This window comes from Rana temporaria, chromosome 12 (assembly GCF_905171775.1).
Source record: "Rana temporaria chromosome 12, aRanTem1.1, whole genome shotgun sequence".
In the NCBI taxonomy this organism is placed as follows: domain Eukaryota; kingdom Metazoa; phylum Chordata; class Amphibia; order Anura; family Ranidae; genus Rana; species Rana temporaria.
The window spans coordinates 58,446,909-58,474,256 of record NC_053500.1 but is presented as its reverse complement, the minus strand read 5'-3'; the positions used below and the strand labels follow the sequence as shown (position 1 = coordinate 58,474,256).

General features: G+C 43.3%; 1 protein-coding gene across 3 annotated transcripts in view; it reads left to right on the top strand.

Moving 5' to 3' along the window:
* Window positions 1-27,348, top strand: part of CCDC40 (coiled-coil domain containing 40) — a 202,801-nt gene that overhangs the window by 79,240 nt on the left and 96,213 nt on the right. For all 3 annotated transcript variants that reach the window (XM_040330432.1, XM_040330434.1, XM_040330435.1), the window contains 4 exons: window positions 2,907-3,126; window positions 12,773-12,930; window positions 14,717-14,839; window positions 14,926-15,047. In XM_040330432.1, coding sequence (XP_040186366.1) covers window positions 2,907-3,126; window positions 12,773-12,930; window positions 14,717-14,839; window positions 14,926-15,047 — 623 coding nt within the window. The remainder of the gene's footprint in view (window positions 1-2,906; window positions 3,127-12,772; window positions 12,931-14,716; window positions 14,840-14,925; window positions 15,048-27,348) is intronic.

Sequence of the window (27,348 nt, the reverse complement as noted above, 5' to 3'; positions counted from 1 at the left end):
CACTTATATACACATATATGTATGTGGTTGTATATGTACACACACATTGTTTTGTATATCACTTTACAGCGCAATAATCTCACTTTTTACATTTTATCACTTTTGTCTATCGAGGTAGACTTTTCTTTATTTGCAGCAGTATCCCTTATTCTGCCCTTGTCCATTCACTTTAGACAGCGCAGGAGTTCACCTCACTTACATTTTTTACTCTTTGCTATAATAAATATCCCAATGTTTTTTTTTTTTTATTAATCTCTTCTTTATTACATTTTTCTTTACATATAGCATTTAACATGTCTTGACACTTAAAAGGCAGCTCGATACTACCTTCCTTTACTATATGGTGGTTTCCGGTCCCCCCCCCCCAAAAAAAAAAAAAAATGGGGGGGAGGGGAGAACGTAAGAGAGCGTTTGTAACTATAAAGTATGTATTAATATATGTATTCCAAGTGTTATATACTTGTCATATTTATTACGGTTCCTCTGTGCCTTCTTATATTTATTTATCTGTGATTCAGGTTTACCTCCCTTATAGAGGGGTAAACACCCCAAAAAAAAATTGTGTTTAGATGTTATATTTATATGTGTATTCTTATTTATACTTGTATTGTTCCCTTCTAAATGATGAGAGAGAGAGAGAAAAAAAAAAAAAAAAAAAACACCACACCCATGCGTTCTTCCCCCCCTAGAAATGGTGAGGAGGATCGTTAGAAACCTTCCCATGTTCTTCTAGTTTCACATTCTCTGCTTAGACATGTTAACAAGACATACATAAAAACATACACATTTAAAATGAAAGCTGTGGATTGTTCCCCATCTTTCTTTTTTTATAGTTCCAATCTCCTTTTATTTTTTATTTTTATATTTTTCCTGGCTTCATAAGGCTTTTGATTTTATCCATCTATTTCTTGGTTATGATTTTCCCAGATTCTTTTAATGTTTTAATGTTTTTTTAACCACTTCAGCCCCGGACCATTTCGCTGGTCAAAGACCAGGCCACTTTTTGCGATTCAGCACTGCGTCGCTTTAACTGACAATTGCGTGGTCGTGCGACGTGGCTCCCAAACAAGATTGACGTCCTTTATTTCCCACAAATAGAGATTTCTTTTGGTGGTATTTGATCACCTCCTGCTGTTTTAATTTTTTGCGCTATGAACAAAAATAGAGCGGCAATTTTTGGAATAACATTTTGCTATAATAAATATCCCCCAAAAATATACAAAAATATATATTTTTCCTCAGTTTAGGCCGATACATATTTTTGGTAAAAAAAAATCACAATAAGCGGTTATTGATCGGTTTGAGCAAAAGTTATAGCATCTAAAAAATAGGGGATAGTTTTATGGCATTTTTATTAATATTTTTTTTTTTTACTACTAATAGCGGCGATCAGCGATTTTTTTTTTTTTTTGTGACTGCGACATTATGGCGGACACATCGGACACTTTTGACACATTTTTACAGCGATCAGTGCTATAAAAATGCACTGATTACTGTGAAAATGACACTGGCAGTGAAGTGGTTGACCACTAGGTGGCGCTGTAGGGGTTAAGTGTGCCCTGATGAGTGCTTCTAACTGTAGGGGGATGGGCTGTGTGTGGCAAGACAGTGATCACCGCTTCTGATTACAGAAAGCAGTGATCACTGTCATTGTCACTAGGCGGAGTGGGGAGATGCGTGTTTACATAAGCATCTCCCCGCTCTATCTCTCCTTGAAACGATTGCGGGTATCCCCACGGCAATCGAGTCCACGGGACCCACGGTCAGACTCACAGAGAAGGTGGCGCGACCTACGTACCTATGCCTGTCCGTGCCATTCTGCGGACGTACATATGCAGGCGGCGGTCCTTAAGTGGTTAAAAAACATTTTTCCCTCATTTTAGGCCGATATGTATTCTTCTACATAATTTTGGTTTAAAAAAATCCAATAAGTGTATATTGTAAGACCTGGTCACGTGTCTGCCTACACCATCTCCGGTGCTTGAGGAACTAGCAGGGTTCGGTGAAACACACGCCGCCAACAAGGCGAGAGCACAGCGGCACCGCAAAGCGATTTTTTGTTGATACACCTGCATCCCCAGTGTTCGGGAGGCACATTTTAATGTAAGGAGCCACTTGGCATTTTTTTATATTTATTTTACGAATAAAACAGTAGTATGCTATGGGCCTTTCTGTTTTGTTTATCCATCTTACCTGAACTCCGGGAGTGAGGCAATTGAAAATGTCCAGTCAATCCAGCATGTGTACAGGCACAATCACTATAGTTGAGCGCCCTCTACAATAACTTTCAACATAATAAGTGTATATTGATTGGTTTGCGCAAAAGTTATAGCGTCTACAAAATAGAGGATAGGTTTCTGTCATTTTTATTTACTACTAATGGCGGCGATCTGCGATTTTTATTGTGACTGTGACATTGCGGTGGACATATCTGACACTTTTGACACTATTTTGTGACCGTTCACAATTATACAGTGATCAGTGCTATAAAAATGCATTGATTACTGTATAAATGGCAGGGAAGGGGTTAACACTAGGGGGCGATCAAGGGGTTAATTGTGTGTCCTAGGGAGTGCTTCTAAATGTGGGGGGAGGGGACTGATGAGAGGAGGAAAACTATCGTTGTTCCTATATACAAGGAACATACGATCAGTTCTCCTCTCCCCTGACAGGATGTGGAGCTGTGTGTTTATACACACACAGCTCCACGTCCCTGCTCTGTGATGAGCAATCGCAGGTGCCTGGCGGCCATCGCGGCTGCCGGGCACGCACGCGCATCGAGTACACTGTCTCTATTTTTATTGCTCAGTTTTGTGAAAGGTTTGGGGTTATAGTCCTAATAGTTTTACCAACTTTGATAATAGTGTGTCAAGACAAAAAATAACCTTGCACCATTACCATTTCAGAGTACATCAATGAAGAAAACTAAAAGTGAACGGGAAGATCTTGGTGTGATTTTGTATGGCATACAGCAGGAATTGGCTCGTCTGCAGATGGGCTTAGAAAAACATCACGATAAACATGCCCAGGTTTCCACACTACGTAGACAAATAGAAGAAGACCTGGAAGCTATTAGAAACCTCTACAAGACAACTCATCAGTCTAATGATGCTGAGCGTAAGAAGGGTCAGTATATCACTTTGTAGTTATACAGCTTCCTTCTTTCACAAAAAGTATATACTTATTTCTAGAGACTCTTTCTGTTAAAAGAACTACAAATGATTGCAAGTATAAAGTGCAGTTATTTAGAGGTGCATACACCTGCAGCAGCTTTCAAAAGACTGTGGCCCAGATTCACAAAGAGCGGGCGCACATTATGCCGCCGTAGCGCAAATAATATACGCTACGCCAACGCAGCGCAGAGAGGCAAGCATGAAATTCACAAAGCCAGTGCTCCCAAAACTGCGTTTCGAAGGTGTACGAGGGCGTAGGTGGAAGTGGGCGTGAGCCATGCAAATGAGGCGTGTCCCCATTCAAATGATGGTCCGAGCGCCGGGGCGTGGTCGCATCCCTCTGCGCATGCTCACAACTACGCCGGATCACTGCCTACGGCGTGAACGTAACCTACGCCCAGCCAGACACACGTCCAACATAAAATACGCCGGCTTGTATTCCCTGGTGCAGACCTTTGCATGTCTGCTGCTGGGTTGCACCTCCTTTATGGGGCATAACTTTACGCCGGACGTATAACTTACGTGCACTGCGTGTCGGGCGCACGTATGTTCGTGAATCGGCGTATTTTCCTCATTTGCATATTTGAATGGCTAATCAATGGGAGCGCCACCATGCGTCGAGCCTAAATGTGCGCCCACCCTACGCCGGCGTAGGCAAGTTATGTCAGCGGGATGAAGCCTGTTTTTAGGCGCATCTTAGTTTGTGGGTCTGGACAGATACGACGGCGCACATTTGCACTTACGTCGGGCCTGTAACTCTGAATGCATCTATAGCAGTCCAGGCTCACAAATCTGAAGTATTTCTTTTTATAGTGTCAACCTTGCCCATTCCTTTACTGCCTTGCACACATTTTTGTTTGGCTAGTGAGGTGACCTGGAATTTTATAGATGGGCAACTCCTAGCCACATATTGATTAGTGGTTCCAAATTAATAACTACTGCAGTAGGGAACAGACACAAAAGATACACTCTGCATCTTTCCAAATAACTGCTTTATTATGATGCAATTGAAGATTTTTATACACATGATTACGTAGGTATCACATTAATATTACAATTGTACGTTTATGGTAACAAGGGGCGTAACATAGGCAGACTAATTCTAAACAAGACTCGAAAGAATGCAAACGTGTAATGAAAACATTATTAGTGCCGTGTGCACAGTGAGGGCAGTGTGCAATGCATACAAAATAGAATACAATTATATACAGAACCTACAAATTTCCTTTACAGTCTCCTCTCCTTTGAGAAATATTTTGATCACTAACCTTACCCGCTATCACCTTTAACCTGGAACATTCACACGCTTAGGTGAAGGGAGTCCTGGCCAAAGAGACAAAACTCCATTGTGGAGAATATAATAGCTGAGCAGCTTTTTATCATTACAAAATTACTTTTCATTGTGAAAAACAAATGATTGATAAGACATATTTACAGAATACTGGCTGTACACTCCTGTGGCCAGAATGGCCTTGTAGCTTAATTGTTGGCATTCTGACTTATCAGCATATGTAAACACAGACAAGTCTACATAAAATGGTAGACGTACAAAAGACAAATATGACTTCAACATGGCTAAACTACTTTTCAAATCATATATATCTCCCTTACAATTAAAGTATTTGAATAAATAGTACCCTAGACTATGATTCCAAGTGGGAAACAAATCAAAAACAAGGATTTCTTTAATTTATTCGTTTTTGCAGTGTCTGGTGTGGATCAAGGTGATTTTTCCTTCAACAACTGTACATGAAATAGATGCTGTATTGAGTCTCCAAACATTTCCTTGTATATAAATGTCTCTTAACAATCCATAAGTCACCTGGCTTTAGTTTTAGATCCTTCCAAACTGTTGGGATCTGGAATTGGGGAGAAAACACACATAAATTACTTTGGAAAAAAATATAATTGCACTAAACCAAAATAGTGCTAACAATAAAAAAAGTACATCAGATACACACATAGCCCAATGAATGAACCGTGTGTGCCAGCTAGTGATATTGTGAGCATCAGTGATGATACAAATAAAATAAAATAAATGTAAAATCTCGCATAAATGCAATTCACCACAGTTTGACAGTTGTGACACTACCGGCATGCAAATGAATCTACAAATAGTCATAAGTCCCAATCCATCTAGTGGATGGGTAAGTGATACAAATAAAATTAAAGTTCAGATAAAGTCCCAGTGAGTAAAAAAGTAGGTAAACAGCTGATTATACACCCGTGCACACTCCAATGGATTAAGCCCTGGTGATTCTACTGAGCCTGCTGTGAAACCGCCACCTGTATTCAAAGTGTCTGCTTACCAGATGCAAAGGTCCTCATGGACCAAAAACGGCATATATATCCAGCAGGAAACTGGTTGCTACTCTGTCCAAGATCAGGAGCGCTCCAATACATAGCATGGGTCATGTAAAAAGAAAGGCCTCACATGGCATAAAATCAGGGGGTAAATTTATTAAAAAGTAGGCATAAGTATACAACTCACATTTGAGAAGAAAAATTCAAGCCTGTAGCGCCGGCCGGACGCTAACAGGCAACCACTCGTGTAGAGATTCTGCGATAGAGGTGGATGACGTCAGCACGCTGCTCGCTCCGTCCGACGCATTACGTGATAGGTCACTTTGTCTCGGGGCACGAGCGGCATGCTGAGTCGTCCCCTCTTATAGACAACAAACAATACAATACAACCAAGCCTCGTTCCGGATGGCGGGCGCATGCGCATAGCTTAACTCGGAAGTTTCAGGCCTCGTATGCGTTCCACTGAAGAGACAGCCTCCTGTCTCATTCACCAGCGCCAGAAGCCGACCCACAGATGGGAGGACCAATGGCGAAGAGGAACAAGCGCCAGCCCCCGGAAGTTGCCATGGTAACTCCATGTCCCAGATGCAACATATACAACAATATGCTACGGAACATACACTAAATAAATATCTGCTGGCATGAAATAATAAAACAACAGCATTTGAGCACAATTATTAAAAAACACTTGCCAGCATAAATTCACACCATTAAAACACAATTGTTAAAGGAATGTAAACATATTAAAGGACATTATTTAAACAAATGATGGCTAAAAATAATGACCTATCAAAGTACCGGTAGCATAGGGGTGAGACACGGTGTAGCCTCAAGTGGTGCAAAGACAGGGCGCCGACATGATGCAACCCTGGCTCAACCTGCACCAGCCGCACACACACAATGCGGCAGACCCCTGGGTGGATAACACATCCGAGGTCACATCCCGCATCACCCCCCTCCTGTTCCAACACTAGAATGTGATCCCAAATTAAAAGAATAGATTGGTTCATGGGACTCACCAGGCTCCACTACCTGAGGATTACAAACCAACCATATGCAATGGATGTTGGTTCCAAATAAACCCAACATATGTGCACATGTATAAACATGAGCACGTACAATCACAAACATCCATTGTTGAATAAATTGAGAGGGGAGAGAAATTGAATTTTACCATCCCTCTTCCAACCTAGGAGTTATTGATAAAGGCGTTTATATCAGTGTCCACATTGAGTTCATAGGGAAGATAAATTCTTACAAGGGAACTCCCCCTCCAGTGCAGCTTGTACTTGTCTATGCCGACAAACAGGGTACTAGAAGGATTCCTATCGTGAGCAAGGTCATAGTGCCTGGATACTGAATGATTGGGGACACCCTTTTTTAATGTTGGCTATATGCTCATTGAGTCTGATCCTCAATTCCCTTTTGGTCCTCCCCACATATTGAAGGCCACATGGGCATTGGAGAAGGTATACAACCCCCTTGGATGAACAGGTGACAAAGGGCTCAACTTCATGGGCCTTACCAGTACTCGTGGAGATAAACTGTGTGATTTTTACGATCCTGACACTTGTTTAAGGAGCACACTTGGCACCTCTTGCATCTGTGGTAACCGGAAAGGCCTTGCAGAAAGGTCCTGTTTTCCTTTGGAGGGTCCTGGACACTGGGTGCCATACTTCATCCCAATGAGGACGCACCCCTGAACACAACGGATGGTCTCTCTGGTAGAATAGGTGCCAGTAGTTGGTCACTCTGCAATATATGCCAGTGTCTCCTTATCAAATGCTTTGATGCTGGGCTGAGAATGTTGTTATGAACGGAAGTGAAAAGTTATTCTGTTCATCCCTACTCTGATCATTTAATAGGGATTCCCTGTCTACTTCACGGGTGGATTGAACCAGACCAGATAATGTGTTTGGGTCGTACCCTTTTTCAACAAATCTATTGGACAATATGGCAGCTTGACTGTCATAGTCCTCCACCTCTGTACAGTTGCGTATGATCCTGGCAAACTGCCCTTGAGGGACAGCCTTCAGCCAGGGGACATAATGGCAACTGTCCAGAGGAATGAAGGAATTCCTGTCCGTTGGCTTAAAAAAGGTTATGGTCACAAACCTGTCACCCACAATCTTGATATTGAGGTCCAGGAAATTAACCATGTCTTGGCTGGCTACAAAGGTGAATTTAATACCCCTTGTGTTATCATTGAGGAATGACATGAACCCATCAAGGTCGTCCTTACTTCCATCCCATAGGAGAAGGACGTCGTCGATATACCTCGCCCAGAGTATTACTTCGAGTCTCCGGCACATATCAACGACGTCCTCCTCCCACTTGGCCATGAAGAGGTTTGCTAAGCTCGGGGTGTATTTAGCCCCCATGGCAACTCCCCTGTCTTGACGAAAAAAGCAATGGTCAAACCAAAAATAATTGTGACTGGCTGCATATTGCAGCAGGGTCATGATAAAGTCTATCTGTTCAGGGGCCAAATCAGATCCCCGTGTCAGATGTAGCCTGACGGCTTCAAAGCCTAACTCATGGGGAATAATGGTATATAAAGAGGTCACATCCGCCGTGACCAACCATATACCATTCTTAGGTGATAGGCCAGCTAATAACCTGTTTAGTATCCCTGATGAAAGAGGGAATATTCCGGACCAGGGGCTGTAAGAAAAAATCAATGTACTTGCCCACCCGGGAAGTGATTGAATCTATCCCACTGACGATGGGACGACCCGGGGGGCAAGTCTGATTCTTATGGATCTTGGGGAGGTAGTAGATTACCGGTGTGCGGTACAGCCTCTCCTTATCATTTAAGATCCCTTTCTGGAAGCCCCGGTCCACAATGGCCTCTAACTCCCGTTTATACTTGACCACAGGGTCTCGACTTAAAAGGGTATAGGTGTCACGGCCATCGACAATGCGATGCATTTCTTGTAGGTAATCGCACCTATCTAAGATGACAATCCCTCCTCCCTTATCCGCGGGTCTAATGATAAGGGACTTATTTGAACAGAGTGAATCTAATCCAATTTCAAGGTCCTTGTGCATTTTGGCCTTACTAACCTTGATGTTTTCTAGGTCTTTAAGCGCTACATCCCGGAAAACCCTAATGCTAGCTGGTAGTGACCCAGGAGGGTTAAAGAGCGAAGCATTTGCCAAATTGGTATGCTTAAATTCAGGGGGGGGGGGTTGAGCCCCTCCCTAACAGGGTTCGATAGAAAGTGTCGCTTGATGCTCAACCTCCTTGTGAACTTGTGGACGTCCATAAAGGTCTGGAACTTGCTCAAATTTCTTGGAGGTGCAAATTTCAGACCTTTATCGAGTAATTTCTTTTCTGAATCCGACAATACTTGTTGGCTCAAATTAAAGATGCCTGTACCTAGACTCACTTTCTTTTTGGATGCTTGGGTCTGCCTCCCCCCTCTGGCCCCTCTCTTGGTTCTATAGGCCTTAGTGGACCTCGTTCGCTCATGGGAAAACCCCAATTCTGGTTCGAACGAAAAGAAGGGGGCCCCTGTGTATAGTCAGACCTAGAATTACCATAGCCGCTCTCCGATTCACCAACATTGGGCGGTGGGATTGGCCTTTCCCAATTACTATAAGACCCATCCCTTGAACCATACCCGTAAGGTCCCATTGAGTCAGCTAGAGGAAAAAATCTATTTTGAGTTGGGATGTTATAGTCAAAATTACCATTTCTCCCATATTGGAAATCAGAGTCTCCTTGGACACGGCTAGTGCGTGGGGGAAGTGGTCTCAAGGGAACCTGATCCCAATTATGTGGAGAGTTACTTCTGTAATGGTAGTATTGGAAATCCTGTCTCGTGTTTCTGGATTTGGGTGTACCTCTAGATGGGGTGTTGTGTTGCACCGCACCCTTCTTAAGGTTTTTAGGTTTGACTCTGGGGCGCTGTTGTGAATTGGTTGGCCCGGATGAACCAGCCTGACCATCCCTCTGATTGGAGGCCTGGGCTGGTTGAGAGGAACAGGAGGGAGTATCCACCCCAGATGCTTGTGGTGTGGTATCCATCCCATCTCTAGTGTTACTCTTTTTTGTCACATAAACACCAACCCTGATTGGTAGTCCTCCACATCTCGGTTGTATTTCTTTTTATTTTTTGGTCCTTCTCTTCCTTTTCAAGGATCTTAAGTAGGTTACTGGAGCATTCTTTGTACTCCTCCCCACCTTTAAAGGGTACCAGTAGTTCTTTTTATTTCTAAATCTAACTTGGTCAGTTTATCGATCTTCCTTTCTGCCAAAAACTGTAGGAAGGCGATGCCAGCATCATTGAAGTACTTGGCCCAACTGGTCAAGTCAGATTCACCCGTCTGGGGACTAACCTCCCATCGTAGGCTCCTTGGGACCAGAGAATTCTTAGCATAGGTCTCCAAGAAGGCTATGTCCCATTGAGTGTGTATTTCGGGTTGTTATGAGGTTTTTCAATCTCATAAACAAACGCTCACCTCAGAACCTGTGGACATGGGAGTAGAATCAAAAACTCCTGCTGTATTAACCACCCATCTTGCACGGAAGTCAAATATGTCCATGGTGTCCCTAGTAACAGGGAACTAAACAAAGCAGCAATTGAAATGTTTAAACAAGTTGTAGGATAGTGGACAACAACTGCGCTAAGTTAAAGGATTGCTATAGTCTGGATTGATAAGCGGCAACTATTCTGTGAAACAACAGTGAACAAATTGGAAAAAAATATAATTGCGCTAAACCAAAATAGTGCTAACAATAAAAAAGTATATCAGATACACACATAGCCCAATGAATGAACCGTGTGTGCCAGCTAGTGATATTGTGAGCATCAGTGATGATACGAATAAAAGAAAATAAATGTAAAATCAAGCATAAATGCAATTCACCACAGTTTGACAGTTGTGACACTACCGGCATGCAAATGAATCTACAAATAGTCATAAGTCCCAATCCATCTAGTGGATGGGTAAGTGATACAAATAAAATTAAAGTTCAGATAAAGTCCCAGTGAGTAAAAAAGTCCATAGGTAAACAGCGGATTATACACCCGTGCACACTCCAATGGATTAATTTTTTTTTTTTTATGTCACAATGTAGAGTATAAGATTTCCTATCATCTGTGCCCAGTCTTGCCACACAGAGTTAATCCAGCGCTGAGCAATCCTCTTTTAATGTTCAGTGAAAATTAACAGAATTCCAGATAAAAACTTGCCAAATTATAAAGTCCGTTTCTCTGTTCTTGCTTTGTGTTACAGGTTATTTACATATCTAGCTTGGACATGTTTATCATATGTTATGTTATGTTATGTTTATCATAATATGAGGTGATCCAAAGTTCATTGTATATTACCAGGATATGTAAATAACCTGTAACACAAAGCAAGAACAGAGAAACGGACTTTATAATTTGGCAAGTTTTTATCTGAAATTCTGTTAATTTTCACTGAACATTAAAAGAGGATTGCTCAGCGCTGGATTAACTCTGTGTGGCAAGACTGGGCACAGATGATAGGGAATCTTATACTCTACATTGTGACATAAAAAAAATATATATATTTGGGGGGTTTACATCCACTTTAAGTCCTGGTGATTCTACTGAGTGATTCCTTGTCTGCTTTACAGAGTGGAGGCCGAAGGGATCCCTATGATCTTAATTGCCCCAGATTGGCCTCGGCATCCCTGGTACGCCGACCTGTTAAGACTAGTGGCGGATGCTCCTTGGCGACTGCCGCGGCGAGAAGACCTTCTGTCACAAGGTCCCATTCTTCATCTTGCTTTACAGTCGCTGGCTTTAAAGCCAGTTGCTGAAGGACCGAGGCCTATCGGATTCGGTAATTTCCACCATGCTGAGGGCACGGAAGTCTTCTTCTCGGAAAATTTACCATCGCACGAGGGAGGCTTACATCTCTATGTGCGAAGAAATGGGGTGGTATCCACGTACATATTCAGTTTCTAGGATCCTGCTGTTTTTGCAGCATGGCGTGGATCAGAAACTTGCCTTAGGCCCCATTAAGGGGCAGATTTCAGCCTTGGCTGTTTTCTTTCAACGACCCTTGGCGACTCACTCAATAGTGAGCACTTTTGTTCAAGGGGTTCAACATGTGGCTCCTCCGGTTCGACCACCACTACCTTCGTGGGATTTGAATCTGGTGCTCTCGGCACTTCAGAAACCCCCCTTTGAGAACATCAGAGATTCCTCTCATGACATTCTCCCAGAAAGTTGCCTTTCTAGTGGCCATTTCATCTGTCAGACGGGTTTCTGAGTTGGCAGCCTTGTCTGGCAAGTCCCCCTACTTGATCCTCCATAAGGATAAAACGATGCTACGCCCGCAGTCTTCGTTTCTCCCAAAGGTAGTTTCGGCTTTTCCTCTAAATGAGGACATTGTACTTCCATCTTTGTGTCCTCGGTCGTCGCATCCCAAGGAGGCTGCGTTACATTCCCTAGACGTGTTACGTGCTCTGCGGATGTATCTGTCTGTTACGGCTCCGTTTTGGAGGTCAGACTCACTGTTTGTGTGGGTGACTGGTCCAAAGAAAGGCTTGGCGGTCTCGTCGGCCACCATTTCTTGTGAATCAGACAGATTGTGATTCAGGCTTATGCCCTGAAAGGGCCTCCCTTTCCTGTCATGGGGCATTCGAACCAGGGCAATTGGTGCTTCCTGGGCTTTCCGACATCAAGCGTCTGTCTCACAGGTGTGCAAGGCGGCGACCTGGTCATCTGTTCACACCTTTACTAAGTTTTACAAGGTTGATGTAAGTGCATCTTCGGATGCTAGCTTCGGTCGGAAAGTTGTGCAGGCGGCTGTTTAAAGGCTCTGGTGTGTTGGGGTGAAGTTTGACTTTTGATTGCTGTTCCCACCCCTCGTTTTTTTTACATTGCTTGGGGACGTCCCTACAGTCAAGAATATAAGGAAGCTGTGTCCGTCCATGGACAAAAGAGAAAATAGGATTTTTGTACTCACCGTAAAATCCTTTTCTCTGAAGTCCATGGATGGACACAGTACCCACCCCTCCCTTTTTAGGTTTGTACTGCTTTTTGACGAACTGAAGCTGCTCTCTGCAGTCAGAGGGGTTATGACCAGAGGGACCGCCCCCTGGGCTGGGCTGTTCAGCTTTGCTAAAGATTACATGTTTTAACCATTAACATAGTCCTCTCCTGATAGACGGAACATAACCCTACAGTCAAGAATATAAGGATGCTGTGTCCGTTCATGGACTTCAGAGAAAAGGATTTTACGGTGAGTACAAAAATCCTATTTTTTGTGCCAAACAAGCATTTATTTACTAATTGCCCTTTTCCTTTTAGTGTCCTTTATGCAAACAGAAGTAGAAGACTTGGCATTAAGTTTGTTCTACATGGAGAATATGAGCCGAGATGTGGCTTCAGACATCTCAGTGATGAAACGTGTCATGCAAAAGTCTGAGGCAGAAAGGATTCAAGTAGAGGTGGAGAAGAAGAGACAGGTATGGCAGTCCTAAAAAGTGTTCTAGGCTTGCAATTTCTTGTTGTGTACCTGCTTATGTCAACAGTCTTTGACCTTGCATTGATGACATTATTTTGACATGCTTCTGTGATTTTAAATTCATTAATACATGCATTTAACCTGCACTTGGCCTCTTTCTGATCCACAGTTGACCTGCTTATAGGGGGTTCTGCATTCCCACAGACTTATATGGGAAGGCAAAACCAGCTTTAAGTGCACAAAAGGCCATCAACACAAGCCCTTAGGGTACTGTCAAAATAAGCACCGATTTTTAATTTTTTTGCAAAATCTTTATTTTTTTTATTTCAAGATCCAACAGGAAATTTGAAAGAAATAAACATACATGACAAAACGATAGAGGGTACACACTCAGATATAAATATGCCCCCCAGGGCCACAAAAGATATATACTGTATTTATCTGCGCTGCCTCGGAGGGAACAGGGAGGGGGCAATGGTGGGGCTGCATTCATGGCAATGGTGGGGCTGCATTCATGGCAATGGTGGGGCTGCATTCATGGCAATGGTGGGGCTGCATTCATGGCAATGGTGGGGCTGCATTCATGGCAATGGTGGGGCTGCATTCGTGGCAATGGTGAGGCTGCAGATGTGCAGTGATTAGGCTGCATTGATGGACACTGATCCTTATTTTGCTTCACAGCTTTTAATTTAAATATTTGTTTTGCCTTTAAGAGGGAAGTTTAAGTGAAGGTGCGTGTTATACGTCGATAAACACGGTATATACAAATAACACGCCCAAGCTCATCTCCTCACCACACACAGCCACAAAGGCAATATAATTCTTGTTGGGCAGTGTATTAGTGCTCGGAGGAACACACTTAGACCGAATTTTAATGGTTCAAAGAATTTCAGGCACAATGGTCGGCCCTCACGCATGTTCACTTCATCAAATCTGGCCCTCTTTGAAAAAAGTTTGGACACTCCTGCTATAGGTAAACACCACAGGGGTGCCAGGGAGCTTAGGCCACCTCCAAGCACCCTGAGAAGCCAAACATTTTGACTTATTGTATCCAAATCGAAAATAAAGGTTAACCAAAAAAGAGCAAGTAAATGCGTAGCTATGAAAATGTCATTGGGCCCATCTCCCCCAACCCAACAGCACTGTAAATTTTAACATAGAAATAGTAAAATTAGCTTAAAGGCTTCTTTAATTAGAGAAGTATTGTTCAAAACGGGCATTCTGTAGCGCCTACATTTTTTTTTGCAATCACAGGTAGAATCTAGTGGGTTGGGTCATTGGCAGGTTTGTTTAGTGGTAAGAGCTTACTGCCATAGAGCCCTGTTTCCATTCACCTTGGAATTTTAGGTGATTCTGCTCAACTTGGGCTGTACTCATTGGAAATTACGGGGTACGACTTATCATGTGGCTTTGCAGTCCCAAGTTGCACAAGTGGAAACAGAGCCTAAGTCAGTCGAAAGTCTGCTTGGGCAACAAATGGTATCTCCAAACATAGGGCACATAGCTATGTCTGTGCACCTGTGGAACTTGAATTGTTTCCAGAAGATATGGGCTATAGGCAAACCTCTGAAGCAATAACACATGATGAATCAAGTCAACCAAACCCAATAATGAAAAAGAATCACGTGGTTTGCGCATGCATAATGCCTGTGTAATGTGAGTGTGTTTTTTTATCTCTATTAGATGGCTTTCTGTCTTTTAAAAAAAAAAAAAAGATTTATTTCATGATGGTTAGTCTTCTTTGGAGAAGTACAGATTTTCTTGACTTTTCCTTGCTTCCTTCTTAGGATATGTTTGTAGATCGTCTGACTCGAGAAGCAGACCGTTTGCGAGAGCAGATTTCTCTCTATGAAGCACAGCTTGATGCTCAAAGAGAAGATACGAAAGCAGCACGAGAAGTAGTGTCAGAGGTAGATTTGTACCCTTTTCAAATTTTATTACTTTTTATGCCTATGCTTGACAAAATGATAACACATTATTTTCACCTTATTTATAGGCTAATATGGAAATTGAAGCAATTTTTCTAGAAAAGAAGCAGCTTCTTCAACAGTGGAATAGCAGCTTAATTGGAATGACAAGGAGAGATGAAGCCTATTCTGCCATCCAGGAAGCACTTAGGTTTGTATGTCTTAATGCAGAACCCTGCTGTGTGCCATATTGGAACTGAACTCCTAGGCACAAATTACATTTTTCTTGACATTTTATCAAATGACCAATGTTGTGCTGACATAAAACCCCTCTCCTTCCTGTTTTTAATATATTAGATTTTATTAGGTATTTTGCAAGGGTTACACACAAAGCACATAGACCGGAACAATATATTTATCCTTATGTTAAAAGAACAGTAATTTAAACAACCTCTAAATCAATTTATACAAGTTCGAAATAGAGTCAGTATAGGTGTGTATTTCTACCTGATCCTCCCTATCCTCTATATTGTGCTTTCGAGTGTTCCCACTGGATTAAGAATTATGCCAGACAAGTAAAGAATGAGAGAAAGCAGGAAAAAGGGATTGGGAAAAAAAAAAAAGATAGATAATTTTTTTATATATATATTCTAAGAACAAACATACGCATACAAACAATACAGATAACACATGCTCAGGAAGTCATTCCAGGGTGCACACAAGGCCATATACTTATGGTAACATCCCTGTATACTCGCTGATATTTCCTCCATTCTCTTTAATTGGTTCAGTTCAACTACCCATTCTTTAATAGTGGGAGCATCTGGTGTACTCCAGTGTCTGGGCTGGGTATAAATGTTGGTGCTGGAGAGATGAGGGAGGGGAGTAGTCCCTTTTTAACTTCTCGCATGGGGCCTGGGTATATAGAAATTAAAGCTATTTCTGGGGACTTCTGATAAGGCGTGCCAATGACAGAAGAGCAAATTTGGAACACAGACTCACAAAATGCTTTGATCTGGGGGCAGGTCCACCATATTTGGAGCATTGTGCCTACATCTCTTCCGAAGCGCCAACACTCCTCAGGGTAAATTGGAGTTTTTCTATGTCGCTTCGATGGGCATCTATACCATCTCGTTAATATTTTATAATTATTTTCTTACATATAAGTTGAAGAGCTAGATTTAAAAGTTAACAAGAAAGCCTTCTTCCATTCTTCTCCAGTAATAATATGACCCAATTCTCCCAGTCTCTGATGTAGTACGGGTCTATGGAAAATGCATAAGATAATAGTATACCATATATCTTGGAAACAGTACTACAGCATACTTTATGCCCACTGCTTAGAGACTCAAATGGGGTTAAGTCCCTACGCAGTGAGGCCATTTTTGATATATAATAATTAGTGCTGTCAAGCGATTAAAATTTCTAATCGCGATTAATCGCATTAATGTCATAGTTAACTCACGATTAATCGCGCGATTAAGGAGGTTCACCCTTTAAAACATTTTTTTTTTGTTTTCTTTTTTATTTTTTTTATAATATTAAATTGTGTTTTTTTATTTTTTTACATTTTGATCACTTTTATTGCTGTCACAAGGAATGTAAACATCCCTTGTGACAGCAATAGGTGGTGACAGGTACTCTTTATGGAGGGATCGGGGTCTAAAAGACCTCCGAGCCCTCCTTTGCACTTCAAAGTATTCAGATCGCCGAAAACGTGTACTTTTTTAAATCCGGCGCCATTGGCAGCCGAGAAACCCGGAAGTGACGTCATGACGCCGCTTCCGTGGTTTCAATGCGGAGACTGAATCAAAGCCGTTTACGGCTTAGTGTCAGTCTCCGCCTGAACACAGAACGCGGCGGATGGAGGATCGGGTCTCCCGGTGGGACAGGAGGCCCGGTCAGAGTGGCGAAAGGCGGCGGGAGGGGGGGGATGTCCCCTCCCGCTCCTCCGGCATAACAACCGAGCGGCTTTGGAAAAGCTAATCTTCAAATGAATACATATGTAAGTAAATCATCCGCGAGGATACTCCATTTATATGAATTACTGCCCACTTGAACCCCTTGGATTGAGGAACTGAACCGTAAAGCAACCGGCAGGTTTTTGACCACTGGGCACTTAATAACCAGACCAATTTTCAGTGCTCTCACATTTTGAATGACAATAACTCGGTCATACAACACTGTAACCAAATGAAATTTGTGTCCTTTTTTCCCCACAAATCGAGCTTTCTTTTGGTGGTATTTGATCACCTCTGCGGTTTTTATTTTTTCCGCTATAAATGAAAAAAGAATGAAAATTTGTAAAAAAAAAAATAATTTTTCTTCATTTCTGTAACGGTCACCACCGTTTACCACCTTCCATCCCAGTCACGACAGCTTATCGACACTTCAACCGACAGGACCCGTTCCCATTTAATTTGCCCAGAATCAAGATGAGACACAGCTCTGTGCTTGTTCCAAATGTAATGATACTTTAATGGTTTCTTCTCAGCTTTTTATATGGTACAAGGCATTAAAGCAACAATGAGATCTCCACCCCCCTAATCACACACTAAGGCTAATTACTAAACATTCCTTAATTAATAACAACAAAACACCTTCACCCACTGAGTTTCCTAGGCAGACGTTTCGTCTCCGCATACAGCTTGACACCTATTCACACCTCTGAGCCTCAATAGGCTGTAGACAGTGTTATCACACAATTAAAGGCCTTTCAAAAGCCAGCCTTATTTAACATATTAACAGTCTTCACAGAGAGATGAGTCACTATTGACTGGTTGGGGTCACAATTAACCAACATCTTGCAGTGTCTCAAAATCCTGCAATACGAACTATCAGTGATGTCCCATCTCATGTAATACATGAATTATGATTCACTTGCCACCCCATGCCCAAAAGGCACAGGGTGGACTCAGACCCAAGAGTTATCAGTGACGCTGACACAGGAGTATCCCCCATCCTCACAAAGTCTTTGGGTGTCCTGGGTCATTCCGTTACATCTCTCCCCTTTCGGTGGGAGACTGACACAGGAGGAGAACCCGAACGGGTTGACTCCGAAGTCAGTCAGTAGATCCAGTCCTCCAATGCTGGTATACATGCCGTACCCCAAATAAATTGCTCCAAACAGAGCATTACTCACCCTGCCAACCTCTGTCTCTCTCAGAGAACCTGCCTGCCGCTGGGGAGAGGCCTGGACTGGCCCTTCTCCCTGGAGTCCTTTCAGCCTCTGGAGAGAAGACAGGGTGGCTGGGCTCAGTTCATCATGCTGCTGGGGATCTGGGCCAACTGGCCACCATTCCTGGGGTATACCAGTGGAGACTGAAGTCCCATCCACTGGTGGTAGAAAATCCCCTAATGCTTGCAAAGCAAAGCCGACATCCCCCTGTCTCTGTGACGCACCATTTTCTGGGGTTGTGTCAGTGGAGACCACAGTCCCATCCACTGCCCCAGGAACTCCCTCTCCTTCCTGCTAGGTGAGAGCAGAGGCTTGTGGCAGCAGCCAGCGCAATGCAATTAATATGTAAAGCCGCCGCTGAACTCCCTTTAGAAGTCTATGGGAGAAATCAAAATTGTTAATTTTAAAGGTTAATATGCTAGTTTTTGTCCTAAAAAGTGTTTGGGGACCTGAGTCCTGCCCCAGGGGACATGTATCAATGCTTTTTTTATTTTAGTGAATTTAATAATGCTTAAAGTACAACAATAAAAGTGAAATATTCCTTTAAATTTCGTATCTAGGGGGGGGGGGGGGGTGTATAATATGCATGTGAAAAAGCGCATGTTTCCCGTGGTTAGAACTGTCTGCACAAAATGACATTCTGAAGGAAAAAAAGTCATTTAAAAAATCACTCGCGGCTATAATGAATTGTCGGCTCCCGGCAATTCTGAGCAAATTCATTCATAAAAAAAAAAAAGCGTGTGGTCCCCCCAAATTCAATTACCAGGCCCTTCAGGTCTGGTATGGATATTAAGGGGAACTCCACCCCAAATTGAAAAAATCCACACCAGACCCTTATCCGAGCACGTAACATGGCCGGCCGCAGAAAAGAGGGGGTGACAGAGTGCGGCCCCCCCCCCTCTCCTGAACCGTACCAGGCCACATGCCCTCAACATGGGGAGGGTGCTTTGGGGTCCCCCCCTAAGCACCTTGTGTCCCCATGTTGATGGGGACAAAGGCCTCATCCCCACAACCCTGGGGTTGCTTCTTGCTGCTGTGTGACGCTCCTGTGACCCCGCCCCCCTCTGACGCCACGGGGAAAGTCCCCATGTGCGTCAGAGGGGGCGGGGTCACAGGAGCATCAAACAGCGGGAACTTCAATTGGAAGCGGATCGTTCGCATCTTGCACGGCTTCTTCTTTCCCAGACGATTCGCTTGCAATTGAAGTTCCCGCTGTGTGAAGCTCCAGTGACCCCGCCCCCCTCTGACGCACATGTACCACATGGGGACTTTCTTACGATTTTCCCCGTGGTGTCAGAGGGAGGCGGGGTCACAGGAGCGTTACACGGCGGGAACTTAAATTGCAAGCGCATCGTCCGGGGAAGAAGAAGCAAGATGCGGACGAGAAGGCCGACGGAAGGAGAAGAAGATGGAAGAAGAAGCCGGTGCAAGATGCGGACGAGAAGACCCAAGAAAGAAGCAGAGGAAGAAGAAGAAGATGGAGGAAGAAACCTGAATGAAAGCAGAAAAGAAGAAGAAGCGCGGAAAGAAGACATTAATAAAGGAATTGTCAAAAACCGGCTATTGTAATTTTTTACACTTTTTTTTGGGTGAAATGGTAGAAGTACAATGTACCTCATTACCATTTCACACAGGGGGGGCCGGGATCTGGGAGTCCCCTTTGTTAAAGGGGTCTTCCAGATTCCGATAAGCCCCCTGCCCGCAGACCCCCACAACCACTGGCCAGGGTTGTGGGGATGAGGCCCTTGTCCCCATCAACATGGAGACAAGGTGCTTTGGGGGGGACCCCAAAGCACCCTCCCCATGTTGAGGGCATGTGGCCTGGTACGGTTCAGGAGAGGGGGGCCACACTCTGTCCCCCCCTCTTTTCTGCGGCCGGCCAGGTTACGTACTTGGATAAGGGGTCTGGTGTGGATTTTTGAGGAACTCCACGCCATTTTTTTTTTATTTGGGGTGGAGTTCCCCTTAATATCCATACCAGACCTGAAGGGGTTTTTTTTTATGAGCAATGACTGTATTCTTTATAGCCATGAGTACTTTTAAATTACTTTTTTTTTTTTCTTCAGAAATGAAATCTTGTACAGGGACAGTTCAAAGTACGGGAAACATGCACTACTTCACAGGCATGCTGAAATGTAAAGGAATATTTCACTTTTATTGTTTCACTTTAACCACTTCCATACCGCGTCTATTCTGGCACTTCTCTCCTTCATGTAAAAATTATATTTTGTTCCTGGAAAATTACTCAGGACCCCCAAACATTATATATATATATTTTTAGCAGACACTCTAGGGAATAAAGTGGCGGTCATTAAATTTTTTTATTTCCAACGGTATTTGCGCAATAATTTTTCAAACGCCTTTTTTTTTTTTGCCAAAATAAAAAAAAAAAAAGCAGTAAAGTTAGCCCAATTTTTAGGGATAATGTGAAAGACGATGTTACACAGAGTAAATAGATACCTAACTTGTCACGCTTTAATATTGCGCACAAACATGGAATGGTGCCAAACTTCGGGACTTAAAAATCTCCATAGGCAACGCTTGAATTTTTTTTACAGGTTACCAGTTTAGAGTTAGAGGAGGTCTAGTGCTAAAATGATTGCTCTCGCTCTAACGCACGCGTCAATACCTCACATGTGTGGTTTGAACAGCGTTTACATATGTGGGCGGGACGTGAATGCGTGTTCGCTTCTGAGTGTGAGCTACTACGGACTAAGGGTTTGGTATGGATCTTGGGGGAACCCCCACGCCGTTTTTTCGGCGTAGGTTTTCCCCCTTACAGTCCATACCAAACCTAAGGGCCTGATATGCTCCTGGAGAGGAACCTGCACCGTTTTTTTGTTTAAAATTTGGCACAGAGTTCCCCTTCATGGTCAGCGTAAGCGGAAAACTATAGAGTAGTGGAGCGGCGTGCGTGAATGTCCCTAATTGCCGCTCACGCATGCGCAGTACACAAATAAACCTCCCGCAGGTTTGCATGTACTTGCCGGCGTACGGGCTCGTTTTCAGAAAAATCACTTTCACTTTCAATTCAGCCTGTAAAACTTAAACAAACACATGTCACTACACTTCCCCACATCACCCCACCCCCCCTAATAAACACCCCCCCCCCCCCATAGAGGCGCACCATGCGACCCCTTCTGGGCGCACTCAGCATTATAGTAAATAAAGAAATGTGCTGCTATAGCAGCGCATTTCTTTAGTAAATGACAAAACGGCTGTTACTCCTGCCTTTGCTCCATGAGTTATGAAGCAAAGGCTTGGTAAATCAGCCCCATTGTGAGTTTTTTGAAGTTGTAATTTTTTCCCACAATTCTTTCCAAAATCAAGTTTTTTTTTTTTTTTTTTTTTTTTCTTTTCTTTTCACAAAATTTTCAAATTAGCTGGTTATTGCTCACACACAGCATATGCATACCACAAATTACACCCCAAAACACATTCTGCTATTCCTCCCGAGTATAGGGGATACCACATGTGTGAGACGTTTACACAGCGTGGCCACATACAGAGGCCCAACATGCAGGGAGCACCATCAGGCGTTCTGGAACACCCAGACAAATTCTGACATTCCTCTCCTACATGTAAAAATAATCATTTATTTGCTAGAAAATTATAGAACCCCAAAACATGATATATGCTTTTTTAGAGAAGACTCTAGAGCAGGGGTCTCAAAGTACCGGCCCGCGGGCCATTTGCGGCTCGCGGACCGGTTCTAAATGGCCAGCAGGCAGGGCAGGGGGTGCCGCGGAAGTGGGGGGTGTAGATTTTCTTTACATGCAGAGTAGCGCAGGAAGCGTCTGTAATAAGTTCACTTGTTTGTCATGTCATGCTGCGGCTGCTCCCCGCCCCCGGCGCCCCCCTCTCTTCTAGTCCATCCCTATTTGCTTGTGATATCACCTGGGATGGATGAGAAGAGAGGGGGGGGGCGCCGGGGGGCGGGGAGCAGCCGCAGCGTGACATGAGAGAGAAGTGAACTTATGACAGACGCTTCCTGCTTTACTCTGCATGTGAAGAAAACCACAAGTAAACGCTGACCCTTCAAAATTGCACACACTTGTGGATTGGCACCAAACTTTGCTTCTTAAAAATCCCCATAGGTGACGCTTTAAATACTTTTTACTGGTTACATCTTTTTAGTTGGAGAAGAGGTCTAGGGCCAAAATTATTGCTCTTGCTCTAACGTTCGCAGCGATACCTCACATGTGTGGTTTGAACACCGTTTTCATATGTGGGCGGGACTTGTGTGTGTGGTCGCTTCTGTATATGAGCACACGGGAACAGGGGCGCTTTTTAAAAAAAAAACAATTATTATTGTTCATTTTACTTTATTTATTTTAGTTTGACACGTTTTTCCCCAAAAATAAATGTTTTGATCACTTTTATTCCTATTACAAGGAATGTAAACATCCCTTGTAATAGGAATATAGCATGACAGGTCCTCTTTACAGTGAGATATGGGGTCAATATGACCCCACATCTCACCTCTAGGCTAAGAAGCCTGAAAAAAAAAAAGATCCTGGCTTCGATCATAGCGGTGAGTCGGAAGAAGCAACGGAGGGCGAAGGGAGGGGGGCCGTCCCCTTTCACCGCCCGTAAGAGCGATCAAGAGGCGGAACAGCCGCCATGATCATTCTTATGGTGTAGGGAATCGCCGGCTGAAAAAGATGATATCTGAATGATGCCTGTAGCTGCAGGCATCATTCAGATATCCCTGCACAAAGTCAAGGACGTCATATGACTGCGGGCGGGAAGTGGTTAAAACGCATTTTTTCCCAGAGTATTGTGCAGGGGGTATTGCAGAGTATTGCGCAGGGGGTATTGCAGAGTATTGCGCAGGGGGTATTGCAGAGTATTGCGCAGGGGGTATTGCAGAGTATTGCGCAGGGGGTATTGCAGAGTATTGCGCAGGGGGTATTGCAGAGTATTGCGCAGGGGGTATTGCAGAGTATTGCGCAGGGGGTATTGCAGAGTATTGCGCAGGGGGTATTGCAGAGTAGTGCGCAGGGGGTATTGCAGAGTAGTGCGCAGGGGGTATTGCAGAGTAGTGCGCAGGGGGTATTGCAGAGTAGTGCGCAGGGGGTATTGTAGAGTAGTGCGCAGGGGGTATTGCAGAGTAGTGCGCAGGGGGTATTGCAGAGTAGTGCGCAGGGGGTATTGCAGAGTAGTGCGCAGGGGGTATTGCAGAGTAGTGCGCAGGGGGTATTGCAGAGTAGTGCGCAGGGGGTATTGCAGAGTATTGCGCAGGGGGTATTGCAGGGATGGCTGGATCTGTGACTGCAATAGTCACAGATCCAGCCACAGCGCTGCTGACACCCGCTCTCCCCCTCTCACACTGTACCGATCGGTACAGAGAGAGGAGGGAGGAACCGGCGTCATTTGTTTGCATTGGACGGAGCGATCACGTGGTAAACGGCCGATATCAGCAGCAATTTACCGCGATCCGTGATGCGTCGGATCCAGGAGCCAGAGTTAACGAACGGTCCTGTAGCCGTAATTCGGCTATGGGGCGGTGATTAAGTGGTTAATAGCCAAGATATAGAAAAAAGGTGATAACTGGCATGTGTCCCATTGGGTTTTTACAGGCGAAGATAATGTCCCATTAACCTTTATCTTTGCAGATGGGGCAGTGTAATTTTCTCTATATTTTCTGTATAAACTCTACCAGGAGACCCATTTGTTCCAGGGATGCTACCATAAACTTACATTTTAAGCAATCAAAGGCCTTTTCTGCATCTAAACATATGCTCTTTGATCACTGAGCATAATGTATCAGTAGGCTTGTCTTTAGGATATTATCACAAGCTTCCCTGTTGGGTACAAATCCCACCTAGTCTAACTCTATTAAATAGGGAATGACAGTCTGTAGATGCATGGCCAACATTTTATCAGAAAAATGGGCCTATAGCTAGAACATTGAGTAGGATCCTTTTCTGCTTTTGCTATTCGAGTTATATGTGCCCCACGTGCTTGTTTAGTAAATGGGCATTCTGGCTTAATTTCATTATAAAGATTACATTGTGGGAATAAATACAATTTGTAAGTCGGCAATACTAAGCATTTTTTAGTGCCACATCCAGTAAAAGAAACAATCCCCTTCTGGTGGACTTTAAAGGCACAAAATATTTGAAAATATGTTTAAAGTTTTAAAGTATTTATTAAACATGATAGGTAGAAAACATATAAAAACATGAATTGCTTACAATTTGGTTACTATGATTACATTGTAATACAATCTATAATTCTTGCACCCGACGTGTTTCAGGGTACAGGTATATCTCCTTTTTCAGGGGTATGTGTTGGCAAGAAGAGATTGTCTTCTAAAATAAAATATTCTGACAATGTCTATGAATATGCAGAGAATCAGGTAGAGTTCATAAAAATTCACTTGCATACATTGTGATGGTATGGCAAACCTTCCAATATAGTAAAAATTACTAATGCACTAGCAGCAAGTGCTAAGTGAAATAATAAAATAGAAAGCAGCCAATACTTCGTAAGAGTTGCCAACACCAATATAAATGAATAATAAAGTGAAGTGGAGGAAGTAAACCCGGTATATATTTTTTTTTTTTTTTTTTAAACACCGGCAAGAGAAAGACCTAATGAGCACAGCATACTAGCTCATTATGTGGCACTTACCTGAGATCGAAGCCCCCGAAGTCCGCCTTGGTCCTGTCCACCGCCGCCGCCATGTCCCCTGGAGCTTCTTCCTGTTTTCGCCGCTCCAGCGCTGTGATTGGCCGGAGGGGCGATGACGTCACTCCCGCCCATGCGCGAAAACGGCATTAACCCCGATAATGCCATTCACAAAAACTGCATGTTCAGTGCGCCTTCGGCGTTGTCTACGGCGCGCATGCACCGTAGACAGCGGTGCCTGTTTTTGTGAAAATATGTCCTTAACCGTGTAGGTTAAAGAGATATATCTTGCACCTACATGTAAGCCTTACTCTAGGCTTACCTGTAGGTGGAAGTTCTGTGGTTGGGTTTACAACCACTTTAACCACTTCCATACAGGGCACTAAAACACCTTCCTGCCCAGACCAATTTTCAGCTTTCAGTGCTCTCACGCTTTGATTGACAATTACTCAGTCATACTACATTGTATCCAAACAAAATTTTTATCATTTTTTTTCTCACAAGTAGAGCTTTCTTTTGGTGGTATTTAATCACCGCTGGGTTTTTTATTTTTTGAGATATAAGCGAAAAAACGCAAAACTTTTTTTTAGTTTCTATTGTAAAATTTTGCAAAAATTAATAATAATTTTTCTTCATAAATTTGGGCCAAAATTTATACTGCTACATATCTTTGGTAAAAATAACCCAAATTAGTGGATATTATTTAGTCTGTGTGAAAGTTATAGAGTCTACAAGTTAGGGTGAAAATCACTAAAAATTGATCACATCTGATTACACCTGATGTACTGAAGGCTTATCTCATTTCTTGATTCAATAACAATCCAGGAAAGTACAAATACCCCCAAAATGACCCCTTTTTGGAAAGTAGACAGTCCAAGGTACTTAGTAAGATGCATGGTGAGTTTTTTGAATTTGTAATTTTTTCACACAATTCTTGGGAAAATTAAGATTTTTTTTTTTTTTTTTTTTACACAAACTTATTGTATTGATAGGTTATTTCTTGAACACAGCATATGCATATTTGCAAAAACACCCAAAAATACATTCTGCTACTCCTCCTGAGTATGGCAATACCACATGTGTGAGACTTTTACACAGCCTGGCCACATACAGAGGCCCAACATCCAAGTAGCACCTCCAGGCATTTTAGGAGCAAAATTACACATATAATTTCATGATGACCTATCTCAATTTTGAAGGCCCTGGAGCACCAGGACAATGGAAACACCCACAAAATGACCCCATTTTGGAAAGCTAACACCCCAATGTATAATCTGAGGCATAATGAGTCTTTTGAACAGTTCATTTTTTCCAGAAGGTTTCAGAAAACGTGGGAAAAAAATGAAAACGCATTTTTTTTAACACAAAGTTGCCCATTTATAAGATGTTTCCAACACACTGCATGTACATAGCAAAAATGACACCCCAAAATACATTCTGCTACTTCTCGATACTACATGTGTGAGACGTTTACACAGCCTGGCCATATACAGAGGCCCAACATCCAAATAGCACCTCCAGACATTCTAGCAGGATAAAATTACACATATAATTTTCTGACTACCGATCACATTTTTGAAGGCCCTTCATATATCTAACACATAGCAGGTACATACCAAATAACAAAAGATTACCTGTGGTTTTAGTAGTGCAGTGGTCCACAGAGGAGAGCATCGGTCCAGGCAGCAGGCAGGGATGTGGTCAGTGACAGCAAAAGCAATCGTCCAGGCAGCAGGCAGTAATAGACAGGCAGAGATACTGTCAGCACAGCCAAAGCACAGGTCCAGGCAGCAGGCAGAGATGTCCATGCAGAAATACTGTTCGTAGTCAGTAGAGGCAGCAGGCAGAGAAATAGTCAACACAGCCAAAGTATTGGTCCAGGCAGCAGAAAAAAAATAGTCCATAAAGTCCTGGGTCAATACAGGCAGCGATATGGTCAGCACAGCCAAAGTATTGGTCCAGGCAGCAGAAAGGACCATCAAGCTTAGGGCCAGGGGGACAGGGGTAGAGGCTTCTCCCACCCAAATCTCTTTGAAGCCTCCGGGCAACCAGACCCTGTTCTGGGAAAACGGAAAACCAAAAACTGATTTTCTGTACTCAGAACGCTATTCTGGAGCCCCTCACATATGTGAGACCCCTGTCTACTAAAGTAGAAGGGCAAAAGATCAGTCCAAGTGGCAGGCAAAAACATGGTCGATTAACAGGCCGAGGTCGGTACACGTGGAAGTCAGAAACGTGGTTAAAACGGCAGGCAAAGGCATCGTCGATAAACAGGCTGAGGTTGGTGCACGTGAGAGTCAGAAAGGTGTTAAAACGGCAGGCAAAGACATTGTCGGTAAACAGGCCAGGGTCAGTTACATGGAAGATAGAAACATGGTAGCAGGCAGGCACAGGTATTAGAAAGGGGGAAATGGCAGTCTGTTACTAATAAGGGGAATTAGTATCTGATGGATCTGTGATAGATTTTGAAGCAATCACCGATACACAGGCCAGGTTGGGAGGGACAATCGGGACAATGATAACTTGTATCTCTTCTAACTCCTCTTCTTGAGCATACACGACATCTCTTTTGGCGTCTTCTTCCGGATTCTGCAGGGGGAATGCTATAGGGAAGATGTTGTTCATGAAGTCGACTGACACAATCAGATCGAATGCTTCCTGGGGCGGGTCCTTGTTGATAAATCAGGGCAGTGACAAT